Genomic DNA, 14,278 nt, shown 5'->3' with positions numbered 1-14,278 from the left:
GGAAATGAATGAAATTGTGGCGCTTATGTGGCATGTCATGTAGCATCAACATGGCATTTAACAGCTTCAGTTAATAAGAAGGGTACTTTTGACCTACTAGTATGACGGAAAGGGTAGTTTTGAGCCGGAATATTGTTTAAGGGTACATATGAGCTATTTCAGATAGTTTAAGGGTATTTTTGAGTCTTTTCCGTTGTTTCTATGAAATGTCAATTCTTATCAACCTAAATTGAACCATTAAAAATTGCTTTACACAGATTTCTTTGATTACATTTTAACTTATTCAGAAAAAGGAAAAAAAGTTTAACGCTATTTTTATCTATTTAGAAAATCTTTCAAAACTTTAATGCAATTATCCAAAAGCCAGTATTTAGATTCTTTTCTCTGAAATTCCTTGGAACAACAGAAAATAAAACAATAATGGTAAGTCGCTTAACTCCCTGTGACTAGTTTTTTTAAAATTTAAATCAAATTAATGATAAGTCGCTCAAAGGCATAGCGAATTACTACAAAAAAAATTTATAAAAATAATAATACAAACGTTTTTTTGTGTTTTATTAACATATGAAGGTGAGCTTTTGAAAATTTCATAGAAGTGACACACTAATAAAACTTTTTTTTCTAATTCTATTTTTTTACTATGGAAGTTATTATTATTATTTTTTAAATTTATCTTAGGAAAAATAGTTTGACCAATTAACATTATTTTTTTGGTAACAGTTAACTTTTTTACTTCAATGGGCCAGAAATACCTTTTACGAAAATGTCATGTGATAACTGATCATAATAAACTCCTTTTTGTTGTAACGAAATAAGGGTCTGCGTTAAATGATTAGATAACCAATCAATCTATGTCACTATGATTCCCCGTTAACAACAACAAATAAAGTATTGAATTAGATTCAACAAATAATTCAAAAAGTAAGAGAATATATATTCAACTATACTAGAATAGTAAAACCTTATTCAACAAAAGAAGTACTCTTCCAAAAGGTCAAGTGGTTGATATACTATGGTGAAGGAGAAACCCAAGTCTCTTAAACCATTGCCTAGATCACCTCCATTCTCTAAAAAAAAAAATAGTGAGATAACAAGAGGGTTAATTTAAAAAGTTTTATGATATGTTGAAATAATTGCATATTTTACTTGTGAGACTTTGGAGTAAATGTCAGGATATGCAAAATTTATGGACCTCATTGCATAGAAGAAGGGTTTTTTTTATTTCTTATTTTTAAAATTTTGTGATTTTCAACTAAAGATATGTAGAATGTATCAAAATGTTTTTTATTTTGGTCTTAAGGGCCCGTTTGACCATGTGATATGAAATCATGATTTGAAATCATATAAGATGGGGTTGAAGTTTTATTTGGACATGCAATTTGAAGTTTTAAATTGTATTTTTTGCTCATAAATGTAAAAACTTCATAAGTTGTAAAAATTATCAAAATCGCTTCAATTCTTTATACAATCTTACCAAATAGACAAAAAAATTCATAACAAAAGTATAATACACTATCACAAAACTATTCTAAGAAAATATAACATTTATCGATCGAACTTTAGTTCAATAAAAAAAGTAAAATTGAATATGAGTTATAGTGTACTACTCTTGTTGAAGGAATAATAAATTGGATTGATGAGAGTAATGGTTATATCCAATATACATGACTTAAAGGTAGGTAGTAGTAATAATATCAACTATAAAATTTATTTATTTATGAAATGAATAGTTGTTAGATATACAATGGTGATATATATTTTTAATATAAAATATAAACTTGTGAGTCAATTTTTGTATTTGAAAAATATGAAATCATGATACAAAATTTTCAAATCAAGCTTTTTGTCTAATTTAGAATTTCATCTCATGATTTCACATGTCATGAGATGAAATCACATGTTCAATACTGATTTTTATTTCAAGATTTAAAATCACGGATGGAAGTATATGTCCAAACATCTACTTAAATATGTCATGTGGAGAGTTACAAATAAAGAGTTACCAAAAACGAAGAAACGCTTCCTTTAAACAGACTAAAGAAAATAACAATAATAATAGTAGGGAAAATTGTATGAAATACCAAACTATTAATTCAAATTAAATGTTATAGTCATAGTTTATTTTATTTGTAATTCGCAGGAAACATTCCATTTTTTTGCCATCTGATTTGGTATACAATTAGTCATTTTATACATTTCGGTATAAAATGTGTTTGTGTTTGTATAAAACGAGAGAAAAATGTATATACAAATACAAATACATACATTTTTGTCCTATACACTTATAATTATACAATTACAGATTTTACTATACAAATTACAATGTATAAATGAATTTATACAAATCTGGACAATTTGTATAAAATTGAATGTATATAGCGAATTATACAAATCAAAAGCTCCATAGCAAACATAAAATGTGTTATGGAGTGCAATTATGCAAACTATAATTATAACATACAAATATGATTTTTATGTTTGTTATATGTGAAAGCTACTCATAATAGTAAGCTGCTCAAGGCCCAACAACTTACTAAAATAACAAAATTAATTAAAATGAATAAACACCATTTGAGCAGCCATCATTATTTTGGACAAATCACTCAAAGTCTAGCAACTTATCTCTTTTGTTTTGGTTATATGGAAAAACAAGTGTCCCTTTTATGTATTTTTAATAAGAAAAGTGGTCATTTTGACTTCGAACTCTCAAAAACAGCCTCTTCCTATCTCTGAGGTATGTGTAAGGTCCTACTTACATTCTACCCTCTCTAAATCCCACTATGAGACTACACTGAGTATGTTGTTATAAATTTTACCGACTTTGAGTGTTAAATAGGTCATGCCCTTGGTTGAGGTGTGTAATGGAAATTTTAGTAAAGTTCAAGGAGCCGCGAATCGGGCCTTGTAAACTCTACATGCATGTTACATTCAAACCAGTGAGAGACGTTAATGCATTAACCTAAGAAAGGAAACCAAAAGAATAAGATGACATAAATGTCCAACAAAAAGAGGCAAGGAATAATATCAGTTCCTTAGGCCAACCCCAAAGTGAAACCTCCCGGTCCGCTGGTCATTGAAGGCGTACTCTAATCTTAAAGGTCCCAGGGGCGAGTCTACGCGAATACCAACCCCACATCCGTATCCACTTCCAGGTTTTAGCCTTGCTCCAGCAGGATCACCTGATAAGGAAAACAACAATTAAATGAAAGGTTGCCAAAGTACAATGTAAACTCAGAGTTCGAAAAGGAAAAAAAAATTGGGCTAGTTAGCATGCAGTTCAAAACTTGGTGGCGACCTCTATTCTCTCCACTTAAATACCAGCTTTTGTCTACGGCATGATTTGAACTTGCCATGTGCATCCAATACATACATCACACGTTGTACTCTTACCACTAGACCAAAGCCCAGGAGAATCCAGAGATCAAGATTTTGTCGATGATATAATGCTTTAGCATGACAGAACAACAAAACATGCAGAGCGAGATACATCCCCTTACAAGCAAAATTTACACTAACTTGAGTAGAATGCTTGTCAATGAAGCCTCAAGTCTAGTAGATAAATTTCACACTGAGATTAAATATATTTACAACAACTATGCCAATGTTTATTCAGCCAATTTGGTCGCAGTTAGATTTTGTGTGTGTGTGTGTGGGGGGGGGGGGGCTAGCCATCAAAGTAAACAACATTCAAACCAGATATACATACCAGGAACACTTGGACCAGATCCAAGGTCTGTGCCATAATCAGCAAATACAGCCCCTTCTAATGGCCCCATCTGCAAAATGTGGGAATATGATAAGGAAGATAATACATAGAGAAACCACGCCAAAGACGTTTATCAGAGAACTAATATATCGTAGAACCCAAGGATGAGGCTTCATAGTCGATGAAGCTGGAACAAAGACCATGGGAGACTGGGGTCCATAGCATAGTAGAGGCAAAAAAGTTTGGTCATTTCCTTCTCATCTATCTATCTGAACACTGGGGCAGTGAGTTATCTGATAGTCATCCTGGTGGAGTGGGAGGATGCAGGTCCCTCACGATGTAATCAAGGTGTATTCAAACTGGCCCAAATCCGCCGTTATCAACCGAGAGAGAGAGAGCTATGAAATTATAGGGAAAGACGCAGAGAGCAGTGTTTTTTGCAAAAAAAACTAAAAGAACATTAGCAACAACCATCTTGGTAAGAGTCGAGATAGCAACAGCGCATCATTGGATGGATGAGAAAGACAGCAAAAACCACCAATATCTAGAGAAATGAGTTCAACTATCAGACTATAGTTTCCAACAGCCTCCACTTACCAGAGGGAAGGAAATTTCTCCACAGCCAACCGCATAAGACCGGCCAGAGCCAACTGTGCCTTCTTCATATCCTCTTACACTATTGGTTCCACCAAGCACAAATGCTTCATGAGGTGGAAAATTACCGACCACATGGCCACCAGAGAAGCTGCAAAAAGAATCACAACAGCCAGCAATTTAAGTTACGGGAATTTTAAGAAATGCAGTTGAAGGTAGAAAAAACAAATTCAGCATCTTTCAAGCTAATCATCATAAAAGATGGAGAATGTACCTTAGGAGAAGACGCATAGGACCTAATACCAATCCTTTTCTAGCACGAGCATTGACTCTGTTGAAAACTAGCCACTCTGACCACACAGGAAGTCCCTGATCCATGTTGAAAACAAACTGCAAAACAGCAGTGAGAAATAGTGAAGGGTGCATCAAGAATTTTTTCTATCCCTACATTTACTAGACAAGGAATCTGGCAGAATATTAGGGAACTGACCACTGAAGAACCAGGGTCACCAGAACCAGTATAGACAGTCTCAAGTTTGGCAAGTAACATATCATCATGAGTGTTGCCACTGCAGCAGTTCAGAAAGGAACACATTGCACACTTTCTTATGGTCAGATATACAACACTTTAGGCAGCATAAACCATCATCAATCTATACCTTGCAGTAAGTGGACTACTGTAGTAGTCCCTTATAATAGGATTCCCCTTGTCATCCCGAGCACCAGCACGCTGAGAAATTCAAATAGGAAGGACAAGTAGCAAGAGCATTAAGAGAAATGGGAAACAAAAATATGTCAAGACACTAGGAAGAATAATCAAATAACTCTGTTGATGTCCCAAGACTAGAAACAAAGAAAGAGTCTTCATCCTCCATGGCACACTCTTACAATACAATCTTTTCATCAAAAGATTATTCAAACTAGTACTCATGCCTAGCTTCTGCTCGTTATAGCATAAATGACTCAAATTATTCGGGCTTGTTATCATTGCATCGCTAAGCACAAGTGACAATTATATTTATTTTTTAGATAAAGCACATTTAATGTTTCTTTTTTTAACAATGAATACTCCAAAGTTCATGTATTGGAAACTATTTGGTCCCTGAAACAACAATAGTTCAATGAAATTTTATTACTCCCTCCGACCCAATTTATGCGAAGGTGTTTGACCAGGAACAGGGCAGAGAATTTACGAATGAATGAAAGATCTTTTTTAACTTGAGGTTTAAAATAAACCACAGATATTTGCTGCTGCTATAATTCATCTCACTAAGGATAAAATGAGAAGTTTCAAGTTAAATTGTTACTAAATATAGAGAGGTGCAATTCTTTGTGGGACTGACTATAAAGGAAAAAAGTGTCACATGGGAGTAATAACTAGGGATTGTGAATTCAAAAAAATTATGCCATCTAAGCAAGAATTAGGATTAAATCCTGCATACAGCAAATTGCACGCTAGGACATCCTATTGAAGTTGGAAGGAAGAAAATGTCTTCGCATATCGACATTAAATATGTATCTTTTCAGGCCTTACTGAAACAACAGTTGAGTTTCTCACAGGCAGAAACTGCCATTCTACAGGAGTAACCAATTCACCTCAATGTCAACCGGAGACTACTATATCAACTGTTACACTCTCCAAAAATCAATAAAGATCTTTATCAGCATATTTCCCTCTATAACCATGCAAACCAAAGCCGAAAGTACAATAATCATTTCAAGAGAAGGCATAAATTATCTGAAGACATTAATATAAAAGCTACCTGAAATATGATTCCGGCTGTCCCATTCCACTTTGGCCTGAATGGCCGACTGTATTCAATCCCGGCCGTCACACGTCCAATCGTCAGGCTACCACCGGGGTGATTATGAACAAGTGAGCCAGGGGTCCTCGAATTCTAGTCAAAATAGGAAATGAGCTCTCAAGAACTGTCGTGATGTTTACTCTAGGGAACTTTAAATTACCTGTATCATCATTGACCTGGAAGTCCTCTTATCATCTCCTTCAATCCATGGATCTGTATAATTTATCCGAAAGATAGAGTCAATTTGCCCCCGCTCTAGTGACAAATTCAGCTTTTGATTTCTCCCAAAAAGATTCTTGTGGTATATCGCACAACTGAAATGGATGGACATAATGAACAGCATATCCTTGGGGGAAAAATTGAAAGTGATCCTTTCTTTTAGGGAAAATAATTCAAGGTGGAAATCTAGCGACATCGACTATGATAGCCAAATGCTAATACTCAGCAGGTAAATTACTGGCAGTGATGTAAACTTCTAGTGACCTAAGGCTTTCTTTGAGAGAGTCATCCTGTCTTTCAAAAGAAGTCCATGCAAGAATTTCTTTCCTAGAAGTGTTTTAGCTAAAAAAAAAAGGTAACACATTCTACAGATTTCTTTTCTGAGAAAAGATAGTCACATTGTCCTCTTCATAATGTCCTTCTCAGAAAAGATATTTAGAGTAGATCTGCAGCTTGTTAAATAAAAACACCAAAAGTAATAGAAATATATAGATTTTGCAGGTGTGCTCTCCAAGGGGTTAAACTTTTCATAAGTGCTTCTAAGTAGTGCACCGAATATGCTGCTTTTTCCAGAACAGAAAGTCACTTTAAATCCATAATGGTTTCTTGAGAAGTTGTCCCAAATGTTAACTCAACTTAATACAGAAAACTCTACATACTTGGCATATGTGTAGGATTCACCAGTAAATCAACTAGATAAATCACAGCCAGAGTATGTGCTGTTGAAAAATTCAAATCAACCATTTAGAAATGTAAATAACAAAGTGTTGAACAATCTTAAAGTACAGGGAAGAAAGCCAAGCTTTGACCGTTAACCCTAACAAGATCTCTCCTAAAATTGAAAACAGATCTTAACACCACATAGAATTTCATACTAATGCAATACCTGCCAATCAATCCAGCAAGGGGTCCACTTGTGATCCTGAAATTGAAATACATACCAGTAAACAACAGTGGAGAAACCAAAAGTAACATAATGACAAAGTAGTTTTCCTAGAATAATAGCTTCGAAAATATCACATACCCACTAGAAATTCCACCACCGGCAGAAATACCACCCCCGCTCTTGCGCTCGACAACATTCATAACTAAGTCTACCTTACCAGTGTCTGCAATATTGCATCAGAAAGTTACTCTACAGAAAGAACAATAGTAGCACACACAGTAGATGGCCAGAAGGGTAAGGAGGGGCCTGCGCCAACCAATTTTTTTGTTGTGCATACAGTCTCCTTTATATGATTGGTATTTTATATAAAGCTTTTGCCTAATCACTATTCACCAAGCACAACCAAAGAAACCCACAAGCCAAATAGCTTTTTAGTTATTACTAAGTCTTTTAAAAGTAAATTTCACACAGCAAACATAGTTTGCCATAACTTCTAATGTCTTCTCCAAGAACAAACCACTTTTTTCAAAAATCTGTTTAATTTTTTTTATGCATTCTTGGATGTAATACATGATATATTTTCCCTCTTATTATTTGAAGTTAGACTAACTTAAGACTTCAGTTTAAAAGTTACTAAATTAAGACTTTAGTTTTTAGGCCAAGTCCAAAAAGCTATAACAGCAACACCAACACACCCACTATAATCCAATCAGTGGGGTCTGGGGAGGGCAGCCTATGAGAGAGGTTGTTTCAAATAAACCCTCGGCTCAAAAGTGCAATAACAAAAGAATAGAAAGGAAATAACGACAGCAAAATAGCAAGATAAACAATTATAATACTCGCTCCGTCCCCATTTTTGTGGCACCGTTTGACTAGGCACTTGGCACAAAGACTAAGAAAGAGAGACTTTTGAAAATTGGTGGTCAAAAACAAACCTTAGACATTTGGGTGGCTATAAATCATTTCATTAACGGTAAAAAGGGAATTTTAAAGTTAAGTTTCTCCAATTTATAGAAAGGTGACGTTCTTTTTGGGATGGGCTAAAATGGGAAGTGTGCCACATAAATTGGGACAGGAGGAAGTAATTAAAATTTAAAAGTGTTTTTCATGTTTACAAAAGATATAAGAAAGAAACTTTAGCAAGAGGGAACGCATTCATTTGCCTCATAATGCATCTCTCAAAATGAAAATGGCGTATTTTAGTACCTTCTTTATCAAGTGATTTTATTTAAAGTAAATGTACAAGACATTAAACACCAATTATAGACTTAAGGAGTCAAGTCTCGCAGATTCCCTAGTTCCTACACAGCATTCCCCCCCCCCCCCCCCACTCCAATATGTTCTTTCTTTCCATCAAAACACCTACAGTTTCTCTCTAGCCATATAGTCCAAATCCAAATTATACAAAGGGGATAAAGAGCTAATGTTTGTTAGTTTATTTATTTTCCTGATGGAAAAGGTAAAAATGTCCTTAACATATCATAAATGGTTCAAATATGCCCTCCTTCCAACTATGAGATCAAAAAAGCCCTCAATGTTTTTTCTTAGATCTAAAAATAACCTTTTTTAACAGCACATGACATGGCAATGGTGACATGGATTTTTGACCCATTTCAAAGGATCTGACCCATCACCCTACTATTCTAAAAATCCAAGGCTCATAATAACCCGGCTATGCTAAAACTACACTGTCCGATTATTTTAGTTTCTTGTTCCATTTAGGCTCTTCACTTTCTTTTTCTTTCTTCCTTTCTTCTTCCTTCAATTGTTCATATTCTTTCTTCCAATTAGATTCTTAAATTACCCCTCTTCTTTCTTTTGTTTCTCTTCCTGTTATATTCAGAAAAAAAGAACCAGAATGTCCGAAGAATCAATTTATTCTCAAGGTCAAGGCTTGCTGTGTATGTCTTTGCAGATTGTTTGACAATCCTTTCACGACGTGAACTCCGATGAATGCCAGACGCAGATTCTTGCGATTTGTTTATAGAAGTTTGAATAATTTTAACAGATGCCCAAATATTCCAGAGGCAAAAATTACCTCAGTTGAAGAGTAATTGAAACAACCGAGTGAAGAATTGAAGGAAGAAATGGTATTTATCCTAAGTGCATAAGCAGTCGTGGATGTGATTTGGAACCCAAAATCCCTATTCCTAGAGCTGCTACAAACAGGTTGAAAACATCCTGTAAAATGATGAAGAAAGATAGGTTAGGTTAATTTAAAAACAGGTTACTCGGTGGGTTTGAGTTTTGTACTGAGAAACAGCCGGGTCATTGGATTGGGTTTAAAAATCTATGTGGACCAATAAGATGAAGCCAATTGTTAATTAAATGACTCATCAAATTGCCAAGTCAATCTGCTGTTTAAAAAAGGCATCTGTAGACCTACAAACAAATTGAGGACGGTTTTGATCTAATTGATGAAGGAAGGTATTTTTTAACCATTTATGATGTGTTAAGGGAATTTTGACCCTTTCCCGTTTTCCTAATAAAGTTTTTCCCTGGTATCCTTAACTATTTCTTCCTTGCAGTGCCTGCAAACATCATATCTTTACAACTACATTATTTATGATTTATTTTTTTCGATACTATCATATCATTTCACCCTTGATTTCTGTCATATGATCCCCACCCCCAAATCCAAAAGAAAACATCCTGGCAAGCCCAAGTTATAACAAAGATAAAAATGCATTATGCACAAGGAGAAGTGCAACAAGAGACAGTTGAAACCATCTTCACTTAAGCACCTCCAGCAGGTTGGGGAATAATGCTAACATCTTCCATAATGCCCATAGCTAAGACAGTGTCCACATCTCTTTTCCCTTGAAGCATGCTGTAAACCTAAACAAGAGTAAATGACATTTAACATTCAAACAAGCACAAAGTAGTGGATTTCCCAGGAAGAAATATGGCATATAATTTGAAAAAATTCCATGGAATTGCAAAACCAGCAATTTCAGTTATGCCTATTCACTATTAAGAAGTTATAGAAGCAGTTAAGAGTAAGATAGACTATTTTGGTAATTTGATACACTGTTTTAACCTGTCAAGGAGAAACCAATGATAAAGGACCTCTCTTGCAATAAACAAAAAGAAAGCCAATGTCAACTTTGTGACTTCTAGATTGAGATTATGAAAAGAGAAACTACAAAAAGTGAGGGTTTATGTTGTACAGCAGGCACAAATGAGCAGAAGTTGGAAAAAGAAACGGACAGAAGGAGGGTCTGTGCTAAGCAACTATTTCTCTGTTTACACTTCAAAATTAATTATATTGCAGGTCAATCAAATTCGCAGCAAAAAAAAGGATAGCACCTTCCAACAATTTCACACAATCACAACAACAAAAAAATACTCTGTGAAAACCTTACCCTACCTTTGTGGGGTAGAGAAGTTGTTTTCAATAGACAATTTCACACAATCAGAAGGTGGAAATTGGTAAGGGAAAGAAAGCATATAATTTTCTAAGCATTAATTTTTTCTTTCTACGTACGTCCGGATACTGTAATTACCAGCTATTAGCTACAGGATGAACCTCCTACTAAAGCTACAGGTTCTGCAGAATGAGAGGACACAAAACAAACAAACAAAAAAGAAAAAGATAATAGGAAATTCACTGCTCTTAACATACTTTACCTACTTTAGTTCACTAATCTTACATACTTTAACCTACATATAGAATCACAAAACTACTAAGAATGTGTTTCAAATTGTTAAAGTTTCAGGTATTACAAGATGTATATTAAGCAAAAAAAAAATTGATGTTAGAATAGAATGGAGTTGTTTAAGTATACCTGTCCTTTCTTTGTAGTAAGCTGCCGCAGTATAGTTTCAGGCCTTGTTTTCCCTACAGTTGGCTCACCACTGAGACATGCAAGCAAGTGTAAGAAATTACTAAGAGTTATTGCATTCACTAAAAGCATAGGTATAAGAAAGTTGGGTTCTTACGTCCTATCAAGGAAACGGATGGTTATGTTATTCACCTCTGCTTCAGAAACTTCTAGCCTAATCATACCTCCAGAGAGCATCTCTATACCCGAAACCTATAGGACAAGATAACTCTAACTCAGATATCCCAAATCACAATGTAAGGTATTCAAAACGAAAATAAATAATAACAGGTTGCATGTCATAAATAAGTGCTAACCGCTCCAAAAAGACCCCGCTCCATGTACCAACCATTTATAGAGCTTATTATTTCATCTAACCGCTTGATATTAACGATTTTTCCTGCATAGCTTGACACCAAAATAAGTGCAGGATGGGGTGCTTACCATACAGAATGTAAAATATATGCTGATTATAAAATATACTTGAAAGAAAAAAATAAAAAGCAGAAGCTCATGAATATGTAAAGAAATGACAACAGGTTGTATAGAGAGAGTATAAGGAAGGTGTACCATATCCATCTCGAAAAGAATCCTCTATAAACCTTGCTGGAAGCACGTTTGCTCCTTCACATACCAAACCATGGAACTCTTGATTTGGTTCTACCTTATGACAAAACGTAATGATATAAGCATTTACACATCGGAAGAAATGAGGAAATAATACATTTTGGTTTAATCATCACAACCCCTTTGGAGTGCAGGGAATACTTAGAAATTTTTAATTTGATAATACAATCTTTATTTGCTTATTGGAAAGAACTTTTTAAATCTGATTGAATTTTTACCAATGTCGAATAATTGCCTACTGTTGTTGAAATTTCAATTAATAATGTGAAATAACACTATTTGAAATTACTACCTTTTCCACCTATGCAAAACAAGATTTTATATCCCAATTTGTTTGTCCTTTTTAGCTAAAAGAAACAAATTTTATGCAAAATAAGATAAATAACTCCAGCAATTTACTCATATTGTTCGTTTTGCTTTGATTGAGACAATCATTTTGAAGCTTAAGTAGTACTTAGAAACTAATACAACAAAATACTTCTACATGGGGTCGGCTATATTCCCTCGATTTGGACCAATATCATTCTAATAACCATAAGGGATCGTTAGGCAGGTTAGAATTATGCAGGTATTATTAATTCATCTTCTACCCGCATAAAATAAATACACAAATTCCCTCATAATTTATACATTTATTAGTTATGCAGATTTCTAAATTACAAACCAAACATCTTACTAATTTTATACATGGATAACTTATTTCCTAACTAGCTACCAAGCGTGGCATAACTTATGCAGAAATCATACATGAACAAAGTTGCCACTTTACCAAAGGAGATGACTATGTGAGGAAAGAAATGTACCTGAAATACCAAGCGAATACCATCTCTAGTATCCACAGCAACAGGCATGCAAGAGCAAAAGTAGCCACTAGCAACAATCCTATGCACATCCTCTTGCACTTCTCGCACAGTAAGCGCCGAATTGGGTCGGCATGCTTTGAGTGCATTCAACGCCTCACTCTCCAAATCCTTCCGTTCAAGTTCTTCACCATCCTTGTTTCTCACTAATACTTCACTAATAAGAACTCTCTCCTCATTCCCACTCCCTGTTTTCGGGCCCGACAACGGAGTCCCATCCAAGTTGCTCTGAGTTAATGCTATTGATGCACAGCAAAGTAGAGGAGTGTTTGACAAACTCCATGAAAATGGGTTAATGTTTCTGGGTTTACTTAGAAATTGAAGAATTGCATTTTGGAGGTTGAACTTTTGATGAAATGGGTGTGTGAATTTGGATAAAGTTTGTGAAATTCCACCATTTTGATGAAATGGGTGTTGGAATTTGGGAAAATTTTGTAGAAGTAAGTGTAGATTGGTGAAGAATGGGTTTAGGGTAGGGTGGTGTAGTGTAAGGGGACAGAATTGAGGAAGTTTGATAGAAGATGAAGTGAAGCGTACGTCTTCGTTTTGGTGCATAGCTGAATGTTTACTGTAACTCACTAGGGTTTTAGGGGTTGAAGAAGAGAGTGATGTTTGCACTCCCTAAAGCTGATGCCTGAGAATGGGGACAAAAGAAACATGAAATTATTTTGGTGAAAAGCATCTTCTTCCTTCCTTTCTTCTTTTCTTTTAACTCTCACTAGGAAGTTTTCACCTTCTTCTTTTTTTATGAGTACTTTTTTTTTTTTCAAGGCTTCTCGAATTTACAATCTCAAATTGAAGGCGGAAAAAATATATATAGATTTAAAGATTTTTATATTTGTTTAGTAAAATAATTTAAGATGAGTGTAATTGTAATATCACTCTAGTAGAGTATCTAGTGCTTTAGTGATAGTAAAATTTGGAGAGTTGGTGATTTTTGAATTTGATCAAAATTTTGTCATATTTTTTGAACATGTGGAAAGTCAAGTCATCTTGACACAAGGCTTGGATTTAGGTTCCAAGGTGAAATGGACCTTGGTTTGAATTTTTTCTTAAAAAATAAAAAGCCTATACGACTAGGCAAACATACATCTTACAAGAGTGTTGGGATAAAATAAATAGTCATTGGATAAGAAAATAGTGATGGGATAAATTTTTTTGTATGTTAATTGATTGTTGTGTTTGAAATAACTTATCCTACAATTTATATCATAGTGATGGAATAAGTTATCTCATTAGATGATGGGATTTAATTGAAGTCCAATTCTATTTGGCTAGTATGTCAAATTGGACTACAAAGGATGATCCCACATTGATGAGCCCAATATGTCATGTTATTCTAGAGGCCTAATTTGGTGTCACGTGTCAAATGACGTGGCATATTAAGTCAATCGAAAAAATCAATAGAATCATGTCACGTGTCAAAATGACATCTAGTCAAATCAAATGTCAATAAAAATGTGTCACATGTGCACAACTGATGTGTTTCAACCAATTAAATATCGGCATGTCACTTAAATTTGATTGATCGAGGGAAGAGTGTCCTCATCACTACTCTTTCATTCTACAATTATAAATAAGGGTCCTCATAATTCAAAAAAAAACAGTATTCTAATAAGAAGCTAAAAAGAGGCTCAATCTGGTTCCACATGTCAAATGACATAGTATGTCAAGTCAAACTTGTAGCTTTTTGAGAAATCTACGATGATCCACGAGCTCTCTTTAGCTTTTTATTAGAATTTTTGTGTCTTTTCTAA

The 14,278-nt window shown here is 34.5% G+C and overlaps 2 protein-coding genes across 3 annotated transcripts in view; one reads left to right on the top strand and one right to left on the bottom strand.

Moving 5' to 3' along the window:
* The window catches only part of LOC125837883 (ADP,ATP carrier protein, mitochondrial), a 216,499-nt gene that overhangs the window by 154,283 nt on the left and 47,938 nt on the right, over positions 1–14,278 (top strand). The window lies entirely within an intron of this gene.
* Positions 2,961–13,140, bottom strand: LOC125837876 (outer envelope protein 80, chloroplastic-like). Its single transcript, XM_049516951.1, has 16 exons — positions 12,465–13,140; positions 11,605–11,698; positions 11,352–11,434; positions 11,153–11,247; positions 10,999–11,068; positions 9,955–10,048; positions 7,349–7,433; positions 7,211–7,246; positions 6,266–6,419; positions 6,064–6,198; positions 4,960–5,030; positions 4,791–4,869; positions 4,575–4,690; positions 4,304–4,451; positions 3,707–3,776; positions 2,961–3,179 (listed from the first exon to the last, which is right to left on the bottom strand). The coding sequence occupies exons 1-16, from the start codon at positions 13,074–13,076 to the stop codon at positions 3,025–3,027; spliced, it is 2,097 nt and encodes a 698-aa protein (XP_049372908.1). The 5' UTR covers positions 13,077–13,140; the 3' UTR covers positions 2,961–3,024.

The sequence above is a fragment of the Solanum verrucosum genome, unplaced genomic scaffold (genome assembly GCF_900185275.1).
Source record: "Solanum verrucosum unplaced genomic scaffold, falcon-dt-bn FXZP01000262.1, whole genome shotgun sequence".
Lineage (NCBI taxonomy): Eukaryota > Viridiplantae > Streptophyta > Magnoliopsida > Solanales > Solanaceae > Solanum > Solanum verrucosum.
Note: the sequence above shows the minus strand (reverse complement) of the source record. Positions and strands in the feature narration are given on the sequence as shown.